Source organism: Danaus plexippus, chromosome 23 (genome assembly GCF_018135715.1).
Source record: "Danaus plexippus chromosome 23, MEX_DaPlex, whole genome shotgun sequence".
NCBI classification, from domain to species: domain Eukaryota; kingdom Metazoa; phylum Arthropoda; class Insecta; order Lepidoptera; family Nymphalidae; genus Danaus; species Danaus plexippus.
Genome location: NC_083551.1, coordinates 5,810,063 through 5,832,532, shown reverse-complemented (window position 1 = coordinate 5,832,532; position 22,470 = coordinate 5,810,063). Strand labels below are relative to the sequence as shown.

The 22,470-nt window shown below is 29.8% G+C and overlaps 2 protein-coding genes and 1 pseudogene across 6 annotated transcripts; 2 read left to right on the top strand and 1 right to left on the bottom strand.

Annotated features, from left to right (window-relative positions):
* Positions 1-4,969: 4,969 nt before the first annotated feature.
* On the bottom strand, positions 4,970-5,367 carry LOC133319473 (uncharacterized; annotated as a pseudogene).
* A 1,871-nt stretch (positions 5,368-7,238) lies between these two features.
* On the top strand, positions 7,239-10,957 carry LOC116774942 (uncharacterized). Of its 4 annotated transcripts, none has more exons than XR_004353796.2 (6): positions 7,239-7,432; positions 7,987-8,095; positions 9,128-9,266; positions 9,754-9,846; positions 10,358-10,417; positions 10,799-10,957. XR_004353796.2 is itself a non-coding variant. In XM_032667732.2 (6 exons), exons 1-5 carry the CDS (start codon positions 7,384-7,386, stop codon positions 10,389-10,391), a joined length of 399 nt encoding a protein of 132 aa, XP_032523623.1. In that variant the 5' UTR covers positions 7,239-7,383; the 3' UTR covers positions 10,392-10,417; positions 10,799-10,957. The 4 variants fall into 4 exon arrangements, 2 of the variants coding, with proteins under 2 accessions (XP_032523623.1, XP_032523622.1); XR_004353795.2 differs by having other exon boundaries at positions 9,749-9,846; XM_032667732.2 differs by having other exon boundaries at positions 9,128-9,241.
* Positions 10,958-11,558: 601 nt separating this feature from the next.
* On the top strand, positions 11,559-17,321 carry LOC116774779 (uncharacterized). Of its 2 annotated transcripts, none has more exons than XM_061524143.1 (6): positions 11,559-12,384; positions 14,238-14,409; positions 14,775-14,885; positions 15,163-15,260; positions 15,630-15,689; positions 16,118-17,321. In XM_061524143.1, exons 2-6 carry the CDS (start codon positions 14,270-14,272, stop codon positions 16,174-16,176), a joined length of 468 nt encoding a protein of 155 aa, XP_061380127.1. In that variant the 5' UTR covers positions 11,559-12,384; positions 14,238-14,269; the 3' UTR covers positions 16,177-17,321. The 2 variants fall into 2 exon arrangements, with proteins under 2 accessions (XP_061380127.1, XP_032523418.2); XM_032667527.2 differs by lacking the exon at positions 11,559-12,384 and adding an exon at positions 13,483-13,628.
* The last annotated feature ends 5,149 nt before the right edge of the window (positions 17,322-22,470 follow it).

Genomic DNA, 22,470 nt, shown 5'->3' with positions numbered 1-22,470 from the left:
CGAATGGCGACCATGGAATCCTCTTAACCACATGATGCATGATACTTTTGATAGTTTATACCAATCAGTCGAATCAGTCACTTTTATCATTTTCTTAATAACTTATATTAAATTATATTTGCTATCAAAATAATGTAAGTTTCTCAAGTTTATAAATGATACACGAATATTACATTTAACCTAGTCATACTAATTAAGACTATATTTCTCTTACTATTTCAACTATAGAGGAAACTTTATTTTATGGTAATATAAAAAGGAAACAGGAAAAATATCTAAGCAAAAAATAGCTAAGATTTTCGCGTGCACACATTTAAATGTACTTTAGTTTTTTGGATGTTACGCCGTTTCTTATTACTTTATTTCTCCATGTTCCCGAGATTAAACAGATAAAACAAGTATAAATAAAATAATAAATAAACAAGTGTTATCCGAAAAACTTAGCTATAGCTAATGAGAGCAAAGATTTTCGCGCGTTTTATTCATTTAACTAATTTAAATTAAACTAATATTTTTCTAAAATAAAACTACAAACCGTGATCACAGTTGCTGAAAAGTAACCGAAACGTTGTGAGGATGTAGTTTTTTACAAAAATAAATCACGCGTAGTTTATCCGAAAAATATTAGTTTCATTTAAATTAGTTATAGTTAAACAGAAAAAAATTTAAAAAGGAGTGAATTTAGGACCCAAATTTATGTGTATAAATAGCACAACCACGAAAATAAATCTAAAATATAAATTAAAAAATATATTAAAGATAATCGTGATACAATTCATCATAGGGAATTAAGAAATAAGTCAAAAACGATTGCGAACACATTCGTTGTGAAAAACTTTCACCTTTCCCTCTAAGCCTTACGCATTCCTAAAACCAGTGCAAGTAAACTATTTTCCTTAGCGTTAGGTGTAAACTGCATATTTAAACCTTTATATCGATAAAAATTTTAACTTTAAATTATATCAATTAAAAATTATGTAATCTTATATATTTTTTTTAATTCTCTGTTCATTTTAAATAATTATTTTATGAAACAAAAAATATTATGAAATGAAAGAGTAACTGTAGCAATGTCATTTCTTATATTATGGTGAAAATATAGCTATAATGCCCGTTTATTATAGAACCACTAATGTTATTCTTATGTTATTTAATTCAGGATCAGATAAAGTGTCACGTAATATGGTCGGAATGTTTTAGTCACCGACCGTTACATAACTGGACAAAAAGATATATTTTCAAGGCAAGATGTGTAAATGCATTTTTAGTAGAAGCAGTTAGCTGGATTTAAGAGGAAAAGCACCTTTAGCCCGCGTATAAAGATATTTTATACTGTGTCATGTATTTTTCAACTTGATATTTGTATGAAAAATATAAAATCAAAAATTAAAATTTAATTGTGTTTAAATTATTAAAGATAATATTACGAATATTATCTCGTTTCACGGACGAAGTCATGTTCTTATAATAAAGAAGTCTGTAGAGAACTTTTGAACTGCGATTTATCTATTTACCTCACGCTTTGCATCATTTTTGTATTTTATAAAATATTTTATAAAATAATAATTCAAATATATAACAGAATTAAATTTTAATGGTTGGTTATTTATAAATTTACTTCTTAGCACAAAATACAAGTATTTTTATGAAAACTGTGTACATATATTTACATTAAGAGTAATAATTTTGTTCAGGTTTCAAAAGTATCGATTACCTAATGTACAAAGGAGACAACAAAGAAAATTTTAAAAATAAATGAATACTTTTTCCATCATAATTTATTTCGGTCACTGCGATAGAAATCAATAAAGATTAATATAAAAAAAAATACATTTTCCATATAAAGAACTTCATTTAACCTTAAAGTAAGAATAACTAATTGAATAACCTGTTCTCGCATATTACCTTAATCATCTTAACTTATCTTTAGGTTATAAATTTTATATTTGAAAATTCTATTGTAAAAAATTGAGGATTTTTTTTCTTAAGGCAATCTTCTTTTATTACAACAAAACCAAAACACAATCAGAAAGTTCGAACTTTATTTTTAAAATAATCGCTGCTTTGCAATAGACAGTTGAATGAAGCAACATTTTCCAGTCGCATTAAGTTACAGTGATAAAAGACTGGACACACAGTTTGTAACACCAACAAACATATTAAGCATTCATTATGTTCCAGTATTCAAATTTACTGAAATAAAAGTGATTTTTCTAATTTAATGTAGACATGCGTGGTCAGCATGTCACCATTTACTGGTGAACGATGACCTAAGACAAAGCGAGTCAACTGTCTCAGCCTTGGCACCAAACAGTTACCCCAAGCATTTCTTAAATCATCAGTCTATCGGGTCTCAGGGCATCTTGCACGAAGTTTACCTAAACGTGGTCTCTACTCTATCACGTTTCGGTTCCAAGAATTTTCTAAACGTTCGGAATCCTATGACCAGCCCATTTCTAATTTTCTTGTTAATTCTGCTCGCGAAGCCAGTAGTTTTAGTTCCTCAGAGTATTACTCTATTCGCTATTCCATTTGCCAAAAAAACTCCGACCACGTCAAACTTCATACCTGACTGAATGACCTTGAACTTGTAGACTATTTGTATGGTGAGTGTCCAGCAACGAAATATCTTCTTTAAAAATTTAAGAAAAGAGAATTTTAGTTTTAAATGTATTTATCCTAAGTAAGCGTATCTCGATTATATGTATTTAAATATTTGCTTGTTTATCTTTCCTTCTACATACGAGAGCAATTTGGCTGTTTGCTTTGTATTCGTTTCTAATATTTACCTTCCATTAAATGAGTTACCGATAAAATCATGGTAAATTTTTAAGATTTTTCCTTCATATGATCAATAATCACTGAACAAATATATTGTTCAAACGATGATATGTTATTATTATTGTTACATCAGACTTATAAAATTTATTAAAGTATACTTTAATTATTTATATACTATAAGTGAAGGTCTAAATAACAGAAATAATTTTTATGTGAAATGGAAATACGATATAAATACAATGTCATCAAGCCGACCGCTGTAAGTCCCTCATGTGTTCACGAAGTGTAGTTCCTCAGATAGAGGCCTTCAGCTCAGATACCTAAAGCCTGTTGTATGCATATTGGATTAGATTGTATAAGATACGTGTATATTGTGTGTGTGTTTTTAAGCCAATTTAAGCCATTTGAAATATATTAGTAATTACTTAAGAACAATTATCGACGTATTTATTGTAACGAATATATATTTCTAAAATTGAAATAAGCTTTCGTCTATTACGATCTGCTTTTGCACTAAGGGTATATATATAAAGTACTCTTGTGCTAACTGGAGCGTCGTAAAACATCTTATTACTTGTCTCTATGACAGAGTTATTAAAGCCAGTTCATTGTTGTGAAACGTTTGTGACACATACTTGATAGTGTATAGTATTGTTCTCTGTGGTTATAACTTCATATATAATTTACTTGAGAAACAAAGCAATTTGGGATACAAAAATGATTATGTCTTTATAGTAACAAACTTACAATAAAAACGCTACAATGAAGCAGATTTTCATGTCAGGTTTACATTTATATTTATTATCTACTATATTACAAAAACAGTTTAATAATTTTTATCATATAATAGTTTTTCAGCCATAATATTATCAATGAAATAATTGGCTTTTATTTATATAATCGAATAATTAAAAAAAATTAAATATAAAAGTACAGTACTATTGTATCATTGTTTTTAATTTCTACACAGGCTTGTGAATGAATGATGAATGAGTAGAAACTCTCGGTTCACAGTGTGATGACTCAAACTTACAGTACAGAGTATAGATCCACACAAAAGATTATGAGAACGTGTATAATTACGTCACAATATGACGTTGACTAAGTTGCTGTGACAGAATTGTAAAATTTAGCTTTGTGTTGTTTGATGGTACATAACCTGCGGCGTTTTGTTTCTCGTCTAAGGCAAAACTTATTAATTTACGTTATCAAGGAGAGAATAGAATAATTTACAAATGGCTCGTGGTTTGTATTCTTTGACATAATGCGGGAGGCAATATTAACAATTCTAATTTATTAATGTCGTTATTTGTCATCACATACATACTTCCAGAGTCTTTAATGCAATTTGATAAAAATGAGACTAAAATTTTTATTTAATTAATTACGGTAAATACAGTAATCCCCCCTATAACACGGTATATTTGTTCCGCGTTATAGGAAAACGCGTTGTACGAAAATTCTCGGAAAACGCGCTCGTATGACCTCGTATAACGCGTTATATACAAATGATTCACGTTTAACTTTTCTTGTTAAAGAGGGTTTAAATCGAATATTAAGGAAAAACTATGTTATGAACGAAATATATGCGTTTTATTAAAATCAAACCAAGAACATTTTCAATAAAAAATTTATACATATGTAACTAAAAAACAGGTAATTTCAAATAAATCAAATAGTTCCAAAAACAGTTTTATTACATATTTATTCGCTGTCGGAGCTATCTGAAATAACGTTCCACCGACATCTTTTTTTAACGGAATGTTCAAAGGTTTCACCTTTCGAATTTTTATTATATTCTTTACTTAAGAGCATATTTTCTTGTTCGTCTTGGAATCCCCGAGTTAAATGAGGAAAATCACGTGGGGAATCCCCGTGTTATATGGGGGAAAACACGTGTTATACGAGGGACATGAAATAGCGTTATATGAAAACGCGTTATAAGATTACTGTATACAATAATAATGCTAATAATTTTATTATTTTATGCATTATTGCTATTTAGTATTTTGCGAGTAAACGTATATTATTACATTAGATTGTGTACCTCAATTTCACATTGCGTGAACGTAATTGTGGTAGGTGTAAAGTAACCGAAACATCGTCTAAAAAGTTATAATATAATCAATCGAATAGCATATTCGAAAACCATAGTATCATTGAAATATTCTCTCTCTCTCCGTGGCATTTAATTTTCCCATTTGATGGTGGGGTCTGCCTTTATGGTCTTTTTCTTCCACTTTGCTCTGTCGGACGCATCCTCTTCGGTAACTTTGCAGAATTTTAGATCTTTTTTGACCACATCTGTCCATCTTGCCTTTGGCCACCCTCTGGGTCTGGACCCCGTGATGTTCAGATTGGCCATAACATTTTCAACATAGTCAGGAGGTCTTCTTTTTAAGTGCCATACCAACGAAGTCTGCTCTCTTGCAGCTTGTCGGCGATGTTGCGTACACCGAGACTGCCGCGTACGTACTCATTGCGGATTTTGTCGAGTCTCGTCACTTCGCGCAACCACCGAAGCATTTTCATTTCGGCGACTTGGATTTCATTAGTTTGGCGCTGAGTTATAGCCCAAGTCTCGCTGCCGTATGTTAGAACCGGCCGGATTATGGTCTTGTATACTAAGCCCTTGATTTTCATTGGCATTCGTCTGTCAAAGGGTACGCCAGTCCCTTCCCGCCATTTAAATCAGGCCGCTGCTATACGACGCTGAATATTTTTGTCCAAATTTCCAGAAAAGTGTAATATGGATCCCAAATATTTGTATTCGTCACATTTTTTTGACTCGTCCATCGATGAAAAGAGGTACCTCTTCTGAAACTGGATCGTTGCGAACCATGTACTAGGTCTTCGCAATATTCAGTAGCAAGCCACCTTTCTGTCACTGACGCTATTTAACTTCATAACTATTTAAATTCAATTTCAGTCTAAATATGCAATTTCTCTTATTTATAAAATAGTAACATGTTTTCTGTTAGCGACAGCAGAAATCATTTCAATAAGTTCTCTGTTATCTAAACTATTATATCAACCTAAAATTACATCAAAAGCAATCCTTTCGGATTACACAAAAGTATGTCACATAAACCAAAAACCATCTTTAATTAATTCTTATATATATATATATGTATAACGAGGAACGATATTTTTTAAAACATATATAGTAATCAGCCATAAGAATTTACGTGAAGTAAGTAATGTTTTTATGTACCTTGGTCACCTGATACTTGGAAATTGGCCGTTTGGTCAAGCTAGCAGGTAGGCATACGATCATAGTATATACTAACGCTACTCAATCGTCCACATTTCATCGGTCAGAAAATAAATAACGTCTTGCAGCCCTGGGATCTTGGACTGTAAATATTATATCAAGATCGTATTTAGTTCAGACAAAGCAGTTATTAATAATTTACTTGTTATAATACCTTTAAATGCTCTATCGCCATGTTTATTTCATGTTACGGGGTTGAAAATAGGCAATTACTTTTAACAAATTTAGTAAAAGCAAAGCTTCTATTTGATTTGTTTTATTAAATAAATAGACAAAATCATGAAATGAATTTGCATTTAAGTCGTCTGTCACCAATTTGATCCTACCAGTGATATTGTAATCTAAATTATTTTTGCATATATGAACATATTCCTGGTGTTGATTAAACTGCGGTTTTGAATCTTATAGGATCAAACAAAACGTTTTCAACTCAGACTTATAGTCATGAATTTTAGGATTATTTTAGCCGCAATTCGATTTCCTTTTTATGAATTAATAAAGCAATATAATATTTGTATTCAAAATATTATTTATTCATATAAATAATATTATGATTTTTGACAAACTTTAAATATTTATAGGTCAATTATATAAGATGGCAACCGGAGGTTCCAGGAAAACTACGAAACTTACTTATATGTATATTATAATAAAAAAATACATATTAAAACTCATAACCTATACCTAAGACTACATGATTGCCCCGATGTTAGGATAGCAATGCCATTCTATAGCGTGTGTGGTATCCGGAATCTTCTGGTTCACACGGCTTGGTGTTGGTTCCGCGGAGTCAGCGGCGTCACTTGTTATATGATATTTTATCTATACAACGATGATACCCCGGCGATGTTCATTTATTTTATAATATGTAGCGCTTACGTAACAGGTCTTCCAACATCCACCTTTGCTAGTTTTTTCTCAATGTCAACATTTACAATAACAAATAAAAGGTGGTTTTCGGGAATAGTTTGCATGGAAAATATTTTTCCAATTCGAATTTATTCTAAATAAGTTAAGTATATTACAAATAAAAACCTTATTATTTGTTACAAAATGTATTCAGTCATAGGTGAACAGAAGTTACAGAATTAATTTCTCAAACTGACCTTATAAATTGGTTTTTCATTACGTTTTATAGTACTGAAAGTAATGACACGTGAAATTCTTGCTCAGTGGTCTTGACAAAGTAAACATAAAGTCACTTTATCATTCTGATAGCACATTAATGTACATTTATTTTCAAAATAGTCTTCTTATGTGGTATCACACGTTGACTTTTCTATGATACTATGAGGATTAAATAACTGACAACTTTACAGAGTACTATAATGTGTCACAGCATTAAAAATATTTGTGTACAAAGTATTGGATTTCTAGGTAAGAAAGCGTTTATAATGAAGATACATATTTTCTTATATTAGTACAGACATGTTGTGACTCACATTTTTATCTAATAAATTAATCAATAACGGTCTCTGACAACATAGTAATCTATAAATGGCGAAAGTTAAAATTAAAACGATAAAAATTAAAGCAAACTACGTTTCAATTTTCCTTTGAACACTATTACTAAGAAGAATTCAAAATAAATATGATTCAAAATAGAAGCATTTATAATGTACATGTCCATTTATGTTATATTGCACTGTCCGTGAAAGTTTCAGGAAAAATATTTTATTTTGTTTGTTTTTTGGACAGATCAACAAGTTATTTTCTTCAGAACTTTTGAGGTTAATGTGAAAAATGTTTCATAGTTATCTTAAATAAATGCTTCCAAATACATAAATAAATAGAGACATTTTAAAGTATTTATTGAATCATTTCAACTCTTTCCAAATAGGCTTTGCGGTTTTTTGTAGTGTACTCTATAAGATTAAAAATGTTTTTCACTAATTGAATAAAGCTATGGTAACATAAACTATTATTTCCAGTTTTCTCGCATTTTATAAGTGCGCAAACGCCTCCTAGCACTTGGAGTGGCTTCAGCGGTCCTTCGCATGCAGGGCCTGCGGCTGTAGTGGCAGAAGCGGAGAAAAATAAGTATAATATATATTTATTATAAAAATTATTAACATAATTTTCAAGGAAGAAGTCGTGAAGTGAAGTCGTAGTGGCCTGGAAGTTAAAGGCCCGCCTCTCATACGTGAGGGCGCGGGTTTGAAACCTGGCAAGTACCAATGTGATCTTTTCCGAGTCATATGTACTTTCTAAGAGTATGACGACACCACTGACGTACGGTGAAAAAAACATCGTGAGGAAACCTGGTCTTATAATTTCAAATTATAAGATTGAAATTGACAACCCGTCTTGAGCAGACGTGGTGATTAATGCTCTAACCTTCTCCATGTGAGAAGAGGCCTTTGCTCAGTAGTGGGCTCCAATAGGCTGATGATGATGATGAATAGTTAGTCCTTTCATTTATTTCATAAAATAATTTTTCGTACTTAAACATTATATTTACTTCAAGAACCATCCTTTGCAACATTTTCAAAACAGTTGCTAGCAAACCTCTACCTGTGAAAACAATATATTTATAAAATTACAGAGTGTTTTCTACTGAAAAAACTATCGTGACTCAACACTGATGTACAATGACAATCGATTAATAAAAGAAAATAATTCATTATCAAGCTTTTTAAATCTCCACACAGAATTTCACAGAAGAGCGAATTGAATACAAACGCGTCCAATTTCCAATTAGATATTCATTTGCAATAATAAATCTCATAGTTAAACAACGCTATTTGTGCTTTATATGTGGGCATACAACTTTTTTACACGAATGAATTCAATATAAATATAAGAGACAAGTTCATCTCCAATCAAACCGTTCAACTCGTTCTTGTAGAGACGACTGACAATAACATCGAATACTCGAATACTCTTCCAAATGTACATAGATTTTCCTACTAATTTACTGTTATAAATATTCTTACGGCAGAATAATATATAAGAAGAAACAAGACTTCAATATAATAACGTTTTACCAAATTAAAATTTAAAGAACATGATACAAAAATATTTATTTCGGATACACTACGCGTATTTATGTCGCAAATATTTCTATTTCAGATTTACGATCCCCACGTCCACCAAGAAATATACTTTGCAAAATTATCTAGCTCCGCGCGCAACTTTCAACGAGAGCTGCTATTATTTTGCTCATTACTGTCTTAGAGCTTATATGTGTGTATGATTCAATATTATATATGTATGTATATTTTTTCTTATTTAATATTTAAACGACAACTTTCACGTTTATTGTATATATATTCAAAATTATCTGACGTATTAAGACTCTATTAAACATATAAGTAAGGAGTAAAATGATTCTTGCACGCTGTATATTTTTTTAAGACATGCATGGATAAAAAATCTATGCGTTTAACCCTAAAATTAAAATAATTTATTGATCAAATTTTAAAAATATCGTATTATATCATTATGGTTCTTTAATGAGATCTAAGACTTTCGCGAGTTTTCATTTAAATGAAACTAATAGTTTTCAGATTGCTACGCGTATTTTATTATTTAAAAAAAACTACATACTCCCAACGATTCGGTTACTTTGCAGCAACCGTGATCACGGGCAGACGAGATTTCATTTAATATGTTTCTTTCTTATATATGTGGCTTTTAATTTCTCCTTTCAATATTCTTAAATTAAACATCTTCTTCAAACATTTGTTTCAGCACAGGACCGGTATGTGGTCGCACTTTGCTTTACACGTATTACACATTCAAAAACTATTGTCTATTAGATTATGCCAATTGCATGGACAGATACGAAGGTTAGCGATATTCATTTATTTTAAGTTGGTACTACTGTTTAACATAACATACACGGACATTAATCAAAGTCTGGACACAATCCTTAACAGATTTTTTTTAACAATTAACACTTGTGTGTTACACTCTTTACTTGTATATTGTACGGTAAATGAATGAGTATAACGTGGTTTTAATATTCGTGTAACTGGAAATAGGTAAAACAATTCGGCAATGTGTACATCGTACCTTTTTTATTATAAAAGTGACAATTCCTAAATTATGCAATAATATATAACGAGCCAAGGACAGTCTTAAATATAATAAGTAAAATGAGTAACTACCTTTTCCTTTCTTTTATTTTACTTTTTTTACGGTAATACTCATTTTTAACAGTCCGAGTATTTGTTTGTATTAATTAGTTTTTTCAACTTTTGGATGATAAATCCCCAATTATAACTTAATAGTGTTAGAACTTCATATAATTATTTTTCATTTACAATATTCTATGTACATATAATCCACTTTTTGTAGTATGGCAGATCGCCTATATGGGAAGATGTTTTAATATCACAGAATTGACGGAATATTTACGTGAGTTATTTTAATAATATAAGACATCATATTTTATATTTTTTATGAATGTTTGTTTGAATTAATGTAAGTAAAATAAATTATAGTTAAATTTGCAAACGTTACGTAATTTTATTATAATTGAATTCATCTTTCTCGAGTACATTTTCCATAGAAACCAGTCAAGTAAATTTTACGCTAGTGTCTCTGTGTTAATATTTTCTTATATAATTCATTCTTACGCGAATTTTTTTGTATCTTACCCGTTACTTAGTGAGATTAATATTTTGAACATAATTTATCAAAGCAAATAAGCGATAGATACACTTTTCAGATAATAATTGTGAACATGGAATAAAACGCTTAAAATTGACTGTTCTAATACGAGTCATTATGTTTCAGTATACCCCTACGACAACGATCATTTTCTGGACGAATATTACATGGTGGAAGATCATTGACGAAGAACAATCACCAACTAAAACGAGTGTCTCATAAATTGTTTTGGACTAGTTTCGATATATTTTTTATAGAACGATTTGAGTTATTCACTTTTTAAAATTCGTATGTTATTTTCTGGAAGACTTTTACGGTTTTTTCAGGATTATTAGAATTGTAAAATTGGCGTCAACTTATACATGCAGGTTTTTTGGAATGTTGCCAAAATGCTTCAACGATATTTTCATTATTCATATATGTACATACTTTTATATATAACAAAATGCCTTTCCAATAAAATGCTGACCTATATTTTTATGACCAACATTTATATTTTGAAAATATAAAGACACTACTTCTCTTACGTTTTTCAAAAGGTGGATAACAAAGTAATCAAGCACAATCAGAGTCATTGGTCAGAATAGATATATTTTTTTCATATTTAAAAATATACAATATTCATAATATTTTAAAAACAATGACGTCGTTTACTGAAGAAGTGAAAAATTGCACAAGTGTTACATAAAATACCATTTAATATTTTATTTACTTTCCTAAATACAACATTTCTTTACAGGTCCAAAATTTAGATTCTTAGATTTTTCGTTTAAAAACAACTAAGATTCTTGTATCCTGATACCTACAAATATATCCGCATTGTCGAAATTAAAGCATCCGTCGCAACTTTTCAAAAATATTTTACAGCAAACTTGTCCCAATGATTCATAATATTGAAAATGGATATATCGGCGCAATTCTTATTATTGGAATAATCAATAGTTGTGGGTAGTTGAAATTATCAGGTGTCAGCCGAATAACCACCTGCGTAGCCCTGAGTTTAACATGTGTTAATACCTTTGAGCTAACCTCGTATCCGTGATATATCCTTATGAGAACCATTGGATACCGTAGGGACGCCTTAGGGTACCGTGAGAAGAAACGTATACATCACAGATCTGCAGAGTGTTCGCCTCTGAGCTAATCACGTTTTACCCTTGAGCTAACCACGGGTCCTTGTTGTATCCTTAAGAGAACCATGAGATAACGTAGGGATGCCTTGGGAATTCATGAGTAGACTTGTAGTCACTCATTTGTAAATACTTGCAAGATGCGGTAACAAAGCCATAAGTCTATGTCTTCCGTGAAAATACATCGTCTTTTCAAAGTGACAACATAAATTTATCACAGATATCTAGCTCAAACATAAATACTTTATTTCAGATACTTATGGTACATTACAAGAACGGCAGGCATAGAGAAGCGCCGCCTGTCAGGATGGCCGTATCGGCTCAAAACTATAAGTGTTTTTCTTCTCAGGTGTCCAGGGAATTTTAACCAAATATTTCTAAACTAGGTACTCAACCAAGTCAGCTATACTAATATATTGCAAAAAAAAGGGGAAAAAATTAAATAAACAATAATTGTGGGTGGTTGAAATTATCAGGTGTCACCCGCACAACCGCCTGCGTAGCCACCTGTGCAAGTGTAGTCACAACAATGATTGTTGGTTGCTATATATAGATATGTAGTGAATAATATCTATGTATTGGGTATGTTAACCAAGTTCCAATTCTAACATAGTTGAGCCAATTGAAGTGAGGGTAGACAATAGTTTAAACAGTGATCACAAGCAGACGAGATGAAAATGTCACGTCATAATGACATGGCATGAAAATGTCATGTCCCTAGTAGTAAATCCGAAAATCTTAGTTTTATTTGTATTTCTTGATATTTAAATGAAAAATATGATATGTTACAAGGTCCTTTCTCCATGTCACATAAGCTTCCTTTATAATTACCTACTTGTTGATGTGATCAAAAATAAGTAAATTTATCTGTGAGTATTAAAAAACTAACATTATTGAATCATGGGAATAAACAATTTAGTCCAAACCTGTATACACCGTATCCAGAGCGTAGAAAAATTGGGATTTTCATGGTGACGGAAATGTTGGTAGAAGTTTTTATTGGGAATATTCAGACACTGCAAAAAGGTAAAATTTCTGGAAAGAAGAATCTATAAGAAATATGAAAAGAAATTAATTAAAAGTTTTGCAGCGTCTGCCCCCCATCAGGTCTGACTCCAAAGCCAATCCTTCCACTCTTTCTTCTTCTGTGGTCCAACTTTGACATTGAAATCACCCATGCCAACAGCTAAAACAATTTTAGAACGAGACACATTTTTCCCCAACATCTTCACCAGGCTATGTTATTGTAGGACATACATACATCAGAATAACCTTAAAGACTATCTTTCATTCACTTTCATTACAAAATATGCTTTCCTAGCACACACTGTTAACCTCTCATATTTTATTCTTAATCGACTTTTGGATGTAAATACAAACGCCATCTTGGGACTACTGGTATCCCTCCAGGAAATACCGCATGTGTTTTTGTATCCTGCCTCAGTCTTCCGATTTTTGACACGACAGCCGTCTGCCGAATAATGCCATTTAATCCTAATTTGACATATTTAGTTGTTAATATGACTGTGTTTATCAGAAAAAATAAAATAAACATGTAATAAAAATAAAAAATAAAAATCGTCATTAAACATTTGATCAAACTTTATTTAGGAATAAGCTCTACACTTACATTTTTATTACATTTTATAATTGCAAAAGTAATGGCACGTGAAATTTTCCTTTTTTTCCCAAGATTGATTTAGCATTCATTTTAATAGTCAAGTAAATGCAAATATTTTATTTATGATTATTGAAAGTGACAAAACACATTATTAAAATGAATTATATCAATATAAATATCTATACTATTTGCGTTACATTTTTAGGTAAGAAAAATTCATGTTATAATATATATATATATATATATATATATATATATATATTATTACGAATTTCAAACTCATGATGTCATATCGATGATAGCAACTCATCTTATTCTACCGCTAGAAATTGTGTGATGAATTTACTTTGGATCTAGTTGTTCAGTTGATTATCAGGACTGATGTTGGGAATATATATATATATATAAATGTGAAAATGTAAATGTGAAAATAGAACTACATTTTTGTGTCTACAACCTTCATTATATATTTGTGTTGTCACGGCTGTCTCAAAATAATCGAAACTTTGCATCTGGTTAAGTTAAGAAGACGAATGATGAAAGATTTTCATCCCGTCTGCCTGTGATCACGATTTCTGCAAAGTAACCGAAACGTCGGGTATCTGAAAACCTTAGTTTTATTTGAAAGAATCAAATTTAAAACAAACGTTTAACGTTTAAAACGTAAAAAAACTATATAATTATTTATTTGTTTTAAAGCACTTATTGAATTATCTGACAGTTATCGGAGGAAATAAAGTAACAAAGCGTTTGCAGAGTCCTCCTAAAAACCATGAATCAATTACGTATGTAAATTTACGAATTGTGTTGTCAGTTCAATTCCAATACACGAGTGCGCAAGAAGCTATGCCCGATGGAGGAGAAGCTATGCCCGGTGGAGGAGAAGCTATACCCGATGGAGGTTTTAACCTTAACAAAACAGCAAATATGAAAAATCCTCAAATATTAGGACCAGCTGGGAATGCAGCTGAAGCCGAAAAACAAAAGTAAAATTTACGTTTGCGATAATATTTAACATCGATATCATTTTCGGTGACATTATTTAATAACATTAAGTTTTAAAAACTCTATAATATACGATCGTGGGGAAAAAATATTTAGCACCACTTTAAGAAACCAAGATGAAATATTTTTTGTTGCCTTTATATATTGTTCAAAAGTTACTGTTTGCTTAATATGTATATATTTAAAATTCACCGAAAATTCAATGAAAGCTAAATAGTTTCTTTAATATCTTTAATCAATGAAAACTAATACACGGAGCTAAAATTATAAAGAAAAAAATTTAGGATTACAAAATATAGAGCGACTTTCAGAATTAAAATTAAGTCTCAATAACTATCTATTTCAGATTCACTATCCCAACTACCACACCAAAAAAGAGACTATATACAACAGAGAAGCGAGTATCATTTGCTGAAAACTGCGATTATTTAGCACATTTCTGCCTAAAGGCTTATGAGTATGTATAATTTCACATTTTATAAAAATAATGTTGTATATAATATGAAGATAGCAATACTTCCAGATTGTTAAATATCGTTATTATTGGTAAACAAAAAGTTAATAGTTTCAAAACCATGATTTAATTATAAAATGTAGGTTGCAAAAAAAATTCAATTGTATAAAATTTACTTCTATATTTTATAGCACTCGAACTGTTTGTAATGGAATATTATTATTATCATACTTTCCCCTTTTCTAACTAATATATTCAAATAATTACACGTTTCTTTCAGCACCGGATCACTATGTGGCCGCACTCTCTACTTCTCATATTACACATTCAAAAATTATTGCCTATTAGATTACACTAATTGCATGGAGAGATACGAAGGTTAGTTTAATAAAAACTTTGCTTGAAGTACTCCTTATATCAATTGACCACTCGGTACATTCTGAAAACTTTTACAAATATTTAATTAAAATCAAATTTAAGGACGTCCATGATGATGATGATGATGATGATGATGATTTTAAAAGTTCGCTTCTAACTGCAAAAACTGTGGATTTAGCTCGTTCTGTTTTAATTATTTTTACAATTTTATTTCATATTCCACACGCAAAAAGATTTTTTTTTCATGCCTGAATAAATATGCCGTAGTTAAAGTACTTGCAGATAATAGTAAATAAATAATACCAGAGCCCCCAAATAACTTATTTATTTTATATTTTCATAATTTTACATTCGTCTTAAAATTCTTAGTGTGGCAGGTCGCGTATATGGGTAATTGTTCTACAGTCAAGCTGCTCACGGAATATTTAGGTAAGTTGTAAAGAAAAGCGTAACATACCTTAAAGGTATTTAAATTAAATGAGAAATTTGAAGTTAAATGGAACTTCGTCGTTTTACTTGTAACTTTCATGGAACGTATAAATTAAGTTTTGTATAGAGAGTTACAAGTATTTGTACATCCTGACATGTATTAGTTATATAAATATCTAAGTTCTTATAATTAAAATATGTAGGTATATCATTTGAGCAAAAGAAATAATAGTTTGTTTTTCTTGTTACATTGTTATCACATATTTCATTATGATTACCTACAAAATGACCAATGCAATATTCAGGTGGTTATCGAAAATCGTTGGTTTGTTCAGAATAAAATCTAAGTATTTTATATTAATTATATAAATATACATATATGATATATATTTTATATAAAATTAATTAATTTATAATTTTCTCTTCAGTGTATCCCTACGATAACGATCTTTTTCTGGACGAGTACATTATAGAAGAAGAAAAGTAATCTTTGAAACTATTGACAGTTTCAATCAGAATGACTTTTATAGAAAATAAGTAACGTACAAGAGAAGGTGTATAAGGATGAATTAGAAGAAATATAAGTATATAACTTTATTAAGCGAAAACGCATTTGTTATTTTTTTGTTATTACAGTTTTTAAGAAGGTTAAGAAAATGTTTCCATTTTCCTTAATATTTATGCAAAAACAATATAAATTTATATACGTTTAAAAAATGGTAATGATAGGATTGAACTTAATAGTTACTGTTATCATTCTTGATTGAACTTAGTCATCCTGCGATCATTGGGACAAAATTTTGAATGAAAAGAAAAAACTAGCCTGAGTTGGTCTTTTTTGAAAAAAATTGTGAAGCTTTAAACTAATAAATACTTTTTTTTTATTTGAGACAGAGAGATATAATTTTTTTCTTAGTTTTTATTATTATTGTATATAATTATTTGAAATTATCTTCAGTTACTAGGTGGGATTACTAGTATTGTGAAATTAGCTTCAACTTGTATACCCCTAAAATTGTCAATCTAAGCCCTTTGATCAGTATTTTTTTTAAAGCCGCATGCACATATGTATATTGGAGTTGAATATTCTTCAATGACTAGTAGGGTCTAGAGTCGAGACTATAAACTACAGACATTGGAATCTAAGACTTTCGCGAGTATTCATTTAAATAATACTTATATTTTTGGATCATTCTACGCGTATTTTATTATTTTAAAAAACTACATGCTCCCGACGTTTCGGTTACTTTTCACACATCTCGTCTGCCCGTGATCACGGTTGCTGAAATATAACCGAAACTTCGGGAGTAAGTAGTTTTTTAAATTAATTATAGACGTGTAGTAAATGAGAAAAATATTAGTTCTATTATGAGACATTGGTTTAGTAATTTCGATCCCTTTACAAGAGGCGAAGTGTAAAATTTCATAAAGATACTACCCCTACTCGTGGCAATTTCAGGTCTTAAATATCTTAAATACATGAACGGAAACATTATACGCCAGTAATTTACTTCTTACGCGATAGAGTACATAACTAAGGATATACTTTAATTGTGACGAGAATTCTTTCTGTTAAGGTTTCGTTATTAACCAATTAGAGTAATATTTTAAAATTAAAGCATCTCGAAGAAATATATTATTTTTATTACATGTTATATAATATACTCATTACGTTCTACTGAAGCTAAAGCTGATTGTTTCACAAGTTCGTTAACAAAGAAATTGAGAATAATTACAGGAACAAAGAACAAAGCAACTTCATGCTTGAAATGCTAATGTTTATAATAATTTCCATTCCTTCAATTTTTTTAAATCCTTGAACTCACATAAGGTCGGTTCTTAATAATGTATTATCAGGCGATAGAAAATTTAAGGAATGTGAACTTTAAACATATTACCTGAAAAAATAAAACATTTTCAATAGAAAACGAGTGATAAATTAAATTGTGATGTAACGATTCAAATAAAGAATATCAAATTTATAGAAATGACAACATTATTAGTAATGGCAATACAAAGAACTGCTTGAGACGAAGTTCAAGGATAGATATTAATCCACTTGGAAGCTTATCGCTAGCTGTTAAAGTTCAAATAATATTACTTAATTGCAAGTCTCAGTGCATCTGACATCATTGGAGGGTCGCCAAGGATTCTTAAAACTTCTTTACTTACGTACATCGATATCACAGTGTATAGTGGCAGTGGATATCTGCGTACTGCTTAAGGAGAAGAGATGAATTATTTCTCAGCAAAGTATATCATAGCAGTGTTAAAAGTAATTTATGCATGGAATACATTCCGTGGACTACTAACGACTGAGAAAATACCATACTATAATACGAGTATACTTCTCCCATGGAAGTCGATATCAGTGGCTCTTAATGTTGATTAAGTGATAAACAACATTTAGTTAAAGGTTTGATTTATATACGGACTACATTTGTATCTGGATTTGCTTATATGGTCAAGTTTCTATGGATGTATCTTATTAATAAAGATATTCATTTTTCAATAAAAAAAGAGATATTCAAATAATGTAATCGATACATTTTCACGAGCATTTTCAATGTCTTTTCTAAAGACATAATAAATATTAACAACCCAAATTGTCAACAAGTTTGTAACAGTTTGATATGGAAGCCATTCGGGACTAATTGAGTTACGTTGAATCTAATTACTAATAGTATGAAATGAAATATGTTTAAGATTAACAATTGTAATTATTTAAACATGTAATTTTGGGGGATTTTTTTCATATGTATCAATTTTAATGTTTGAAAAATAAAGTTATAAATAACATATCAAAATATTTGGAAGCCAGATATTCCACTCTTATATTATATTCTGCTATAAATGGATTTGTATCAAAGATTTCACGTCTAAATAGATAAATATCTACCGTCGTGTTTTTTATCAAATCGTTTTCGCATCACATTTTTTTTCAAGTTATAAATTATCATAAACATACATTTATACACATAAACTCTTTTATTAACTTTTTATTAGCTTCACATGTATGTTTGTATGTTTGTTTGTAACCGACTTCTTTGGGCGCGATTTTGACCCACTTTAAACGGCCAGATTTCGTTCAAACTTTGTAGATTTATCGAGGACCGATGACAATACACTAATTTGATAAAATTATTCCATTTTTCAATTTGCAAAATATGAATTTTGTTAATTTATATAATTTTCATCTATAGTCGATAAGGTAAGAAACTAATTTAAAATTAAAAAAAACAAGCTATTATAAATAAACCAAACTAAAAAGTCCTTTTTAAGATATTATCGAAATGATAATCGCTCTAGTCATATTTGTCAATAAAATATTTATAACTATTGACACCAAGCACCCCACGCTTTTTTAAAAATAAAATATTTTTTTTTTTATTCACACCATTATTAATTTATATTTATTGAAATTTTTAACACTATTTTCTTACTTTAAATTTATTAAAATTTATTTTCAATTTTTTAGTTCGGTTTTCTATAAAAAGCTTGTTTTTTAGTTTTTTTTTAAACTATTATTTATTTTTATTATTATTCTAAAGATTATTAACCTTATTATGAAACGATGTCATTATTTTTAATATACCTACTACTCTTTTTATTACGTTATTTTAACTTTAACCCGAAGTTTCGGTTACTTAAAAGAAGTTGTGATAACAGGCAGAGTAGATGAAAGTGCCTGCCAGTTAGTATTGTTAATTAATGTTTACTGCAAACGACTTGCATATTTTCTCTCATTCTGTTCTGGATGCACGCAGAATGAAGCAACTGCATGTGTAGGTCTAAAATTTAATATTATCTATTAACTAATAACTGAAAAACAAATAATTAAAATGTATAATACATAGTACTACAGAAATATCTCACTAAGATTTCTTTTATTTTTTTTATGATATAATACTTGACTGTTATTCCATCTGTTGGTAGACGGCAATGAAGTCGTAGGTAAAATGGCTATCTCAATAACAACCTATTCACCTTTTTCTTGAAACGCCCAAAATATGGCTCAAAGGAAACCCAGACGCATGCGCAACTGTCAAGATGCTTTACTGTGCTATCATTAATGTGCAACCGAGTTGAATTACGTTTTTTCAGTGTAACACACATACTGTCATTTATTGCTTCTCGTAAGATTAAGCATTTTTTCTCACTATTTGTTGACCGAGCGGTGTGTGACCATTGAAGATGCACAGAAAGTCCTCTTTTTATAAAAGGACCCAATTTAATTCCAGTCACACCCTAGTGGTCTGATCTAATGGTGGACGGTAAAAATAGGCGATATTTTTTTTATTTTTCCAATGTTGATTAATTGAATAGTAATTGTTTCGATATTAGAATGACACGGAGCTTGTGCTTCTTATTTAGACATAAAATATTTATATATTGTGAAATAGCATTTACATAGGAATACTTCTACGCTTTCTAAACTATTTATATATTTTATCTAGAATGCACTATTTGGTTCCAACCATGTCTCATTAACGCTAGAAATGTAATTTTTTTTTCAAATGTGAACAAAATGTAAACTTAAGTATTACAGACAGATCGTTCATTATTATTTTATTTATTGGTATAGATTATTGTAAGTGACTTTTATTACTTATAAATAAATTATCAGTAAATAATTAGGAATATAAGAAGAAGAAGAAGTAGAAGTGGGACCGAGAGGCATAAGGGCTAAATCTCTCTACAACCTACTAAAAGACTTGGGCTTGTCCAGAACTCACATCAATTCATTATTGGAACGTACTTCGAAGGCAGCCCTAGTAGGTTCTTTTCAAATTTGGTTAGGTGGGGAGAGGAGCTTGGACGACGGAGGTGAGCGTTTAACGCGCGTTAGATAGGGGCCCCTTCAATCTACACCTGGGTCGCAAGTCTCAGGCACTGTTGGAGCTTCTCTCCCTGTTACGCGATGGACCCGGCACCCGCACGTTGAATCCATTGAATGCTAAGAGGTTTCATCTTTGTCTGTATAAAAATATACATAATTTACTATAGACTTCACTAAAATACTATACAGAAGAGAATTTTAATTTAATGAGTTGTTTTTAATTGTTATTTTTTTTTACCTTGAAAGGATTCTAGAAATTTTTTTCTATACAATTTTATTTTTAAATGTACAAAGCTCATAAGAATTTAAAAAAAGTTAATTAATATTCACAGCAAATGGGTCAAAGAACAAGGGTTTTTAATATATTCCACAAAAAAAAATCTTACCAAATTTTTGGTTACTTTTAAAGAGATATAGGAGAGATTCAGCCACTAAAAATATAAAATTTCCAGCGCTTATAGGGTCGAGATTCATTAGAAGACGATGGATGCCGAAAACGGAGAGTTCGGAAACAAAATATATAAATAGTACTTGTCCAACTCTCCCTTTAGACCTAGATAGTGTATAAGTAATAGGAATATATAAGACTATCTATATATTATGTGATTATTTTTGGTTGTTGCCATTTACTTGATTCGTAAACTTACTTTGAGTCATTCATCTTTAAAAAGCTATAAACCAACAAAACTGAAATCTACATTATGTAGCGTAATGGGTTGAAATACTAAATCCTTACATTATAAGTTAAATATTTACGTAATGTTTTATTCCCTTTCAAAGTTCATGAACACCGAGCATTACGGGTATCAAATTTTACAAACCATTATAAAGTTATTTTGGAAACACTTTTATTAAGCTTAAAAAGCGAACCCATGCTTTGTCATGAAAAGTTGTTGGCGCGAAATACATTTACAAATTCCAAATGCTAAATTAGAACTGCTGGTATCGTTTTCATGAAAACTTATTTTATTTGGTTTTATTGTAAAGGTTAATAAGTTTTAACTGTAACATTTTAAATGATTTCCTTGAACCTTGAAATTCGTATTTGTAAATATATTACTTAATGACTTTTTTTAAAAAAACTAGACATATATTTAAACGAAAAGGCGATTTGTTTCGTTACTATTCATAATATCCCTGTCTATCAACTTTATATTAAGAATAGAGACTAAGCAAGTCAGAACAATTTTTGCATATATATTTTATATTTCTATGACCGTTTACAAATAAATTAAATCATGAATTGTGTCCCCTCAACAGTTCGTTACGGGAGGGTCTATCTTTTATATTATAAGGAATCTTAACTAAGCCGTTTTATGAAATACAATAACACTAATTACACTTGACGAATTAAGCTGGGCTGTTTTATGATTACATTACCATAAACATTGTTACCCAAGTATATATGTATATATGCTTGTTTAAATAAATAAATAAATAAATATATATATATATATATATATATATATATATATATATTCGCATTTTAAGTAAAAATAATAATTACCTAAATGAAAACTTATGAATCTAAAATAATTTTTAAGTTAAATTCTTAACGATTTTTAAATTTACAATACATGTAATCTTATTACTATATATCTTATTAAATGTACACAAATGCTTTGGATCATACACCAAATATCATGTATTATATAATTTAACATATATATATGTATAAATACGTCGTTGTGTATTGTATTGTGTAGTGCAACTTTATTTGTGGCTTCTGTGTGAAGCCAACATTAAGTCAAATTAACATCGAGTATACACATAAAAAATGTTTTAATTACTTTATAAATATACAAATGCTTTTGTTAACAACTTCATGATCTTTTATGCAATGGAGGCTCATTTAATTTCTCCTATTACACGTTTTATGTTTCCATTGTCTATTGTTTTGCTTTTATATGACATTATTTTAAATTAAGGTTTAATGTACAC

What these genes read in the sequence shown, in the direction of transcription:
- LOC116774779 (XM_032667527.2), top strand. Translation starts at nt 13,580, where the DNA reads ATGAATTATATCAATATAAATATCTATACTATTTGCGTTACATTTTTA. An exon ending in TATTTGCGTTACATTTTTAG is followed by an intron (nt 13,629 to 14,237) that starts GTAAGAAAAATT and finishes TTGTGTTGTCAG; the next exon opens with TTCAATTCCAATACACGAGT. An exon ending in TTCTGCCTAAAGGCTTATGA is followed by an intron (nt 14,886 to 15,162) that starts GTATGTATAATT and finishes CGTTTCTTTCAG; the next exon opens with CACCGGATCACTATGTGGCC.
- LOC116774942 (XM_032667731.2), top strand. Translation starts at nt 7,384, where the DNA reads ATGTGTCACAGCATTAAAAATATTTGTGTACAAAGTATTGGATTTCTA. An exon ending in GCAGAAGCGGAGAAAAATAA is followed by an intron (nt 8,096 to 9,127) that starts GTATAATATATA and finishes TTTCTATTTCAG; the next exon opens with ATTTACGATCCCCACGTCCA. An exon ending in AGAATTGACGGAATATTTAC is followed by an intron (nt 10,418 to 10,798) that starts GTGAGTTATTTT and finishes ATTATGTTTCAG; the next exon opens with TATACCCCTACGACAACGAT.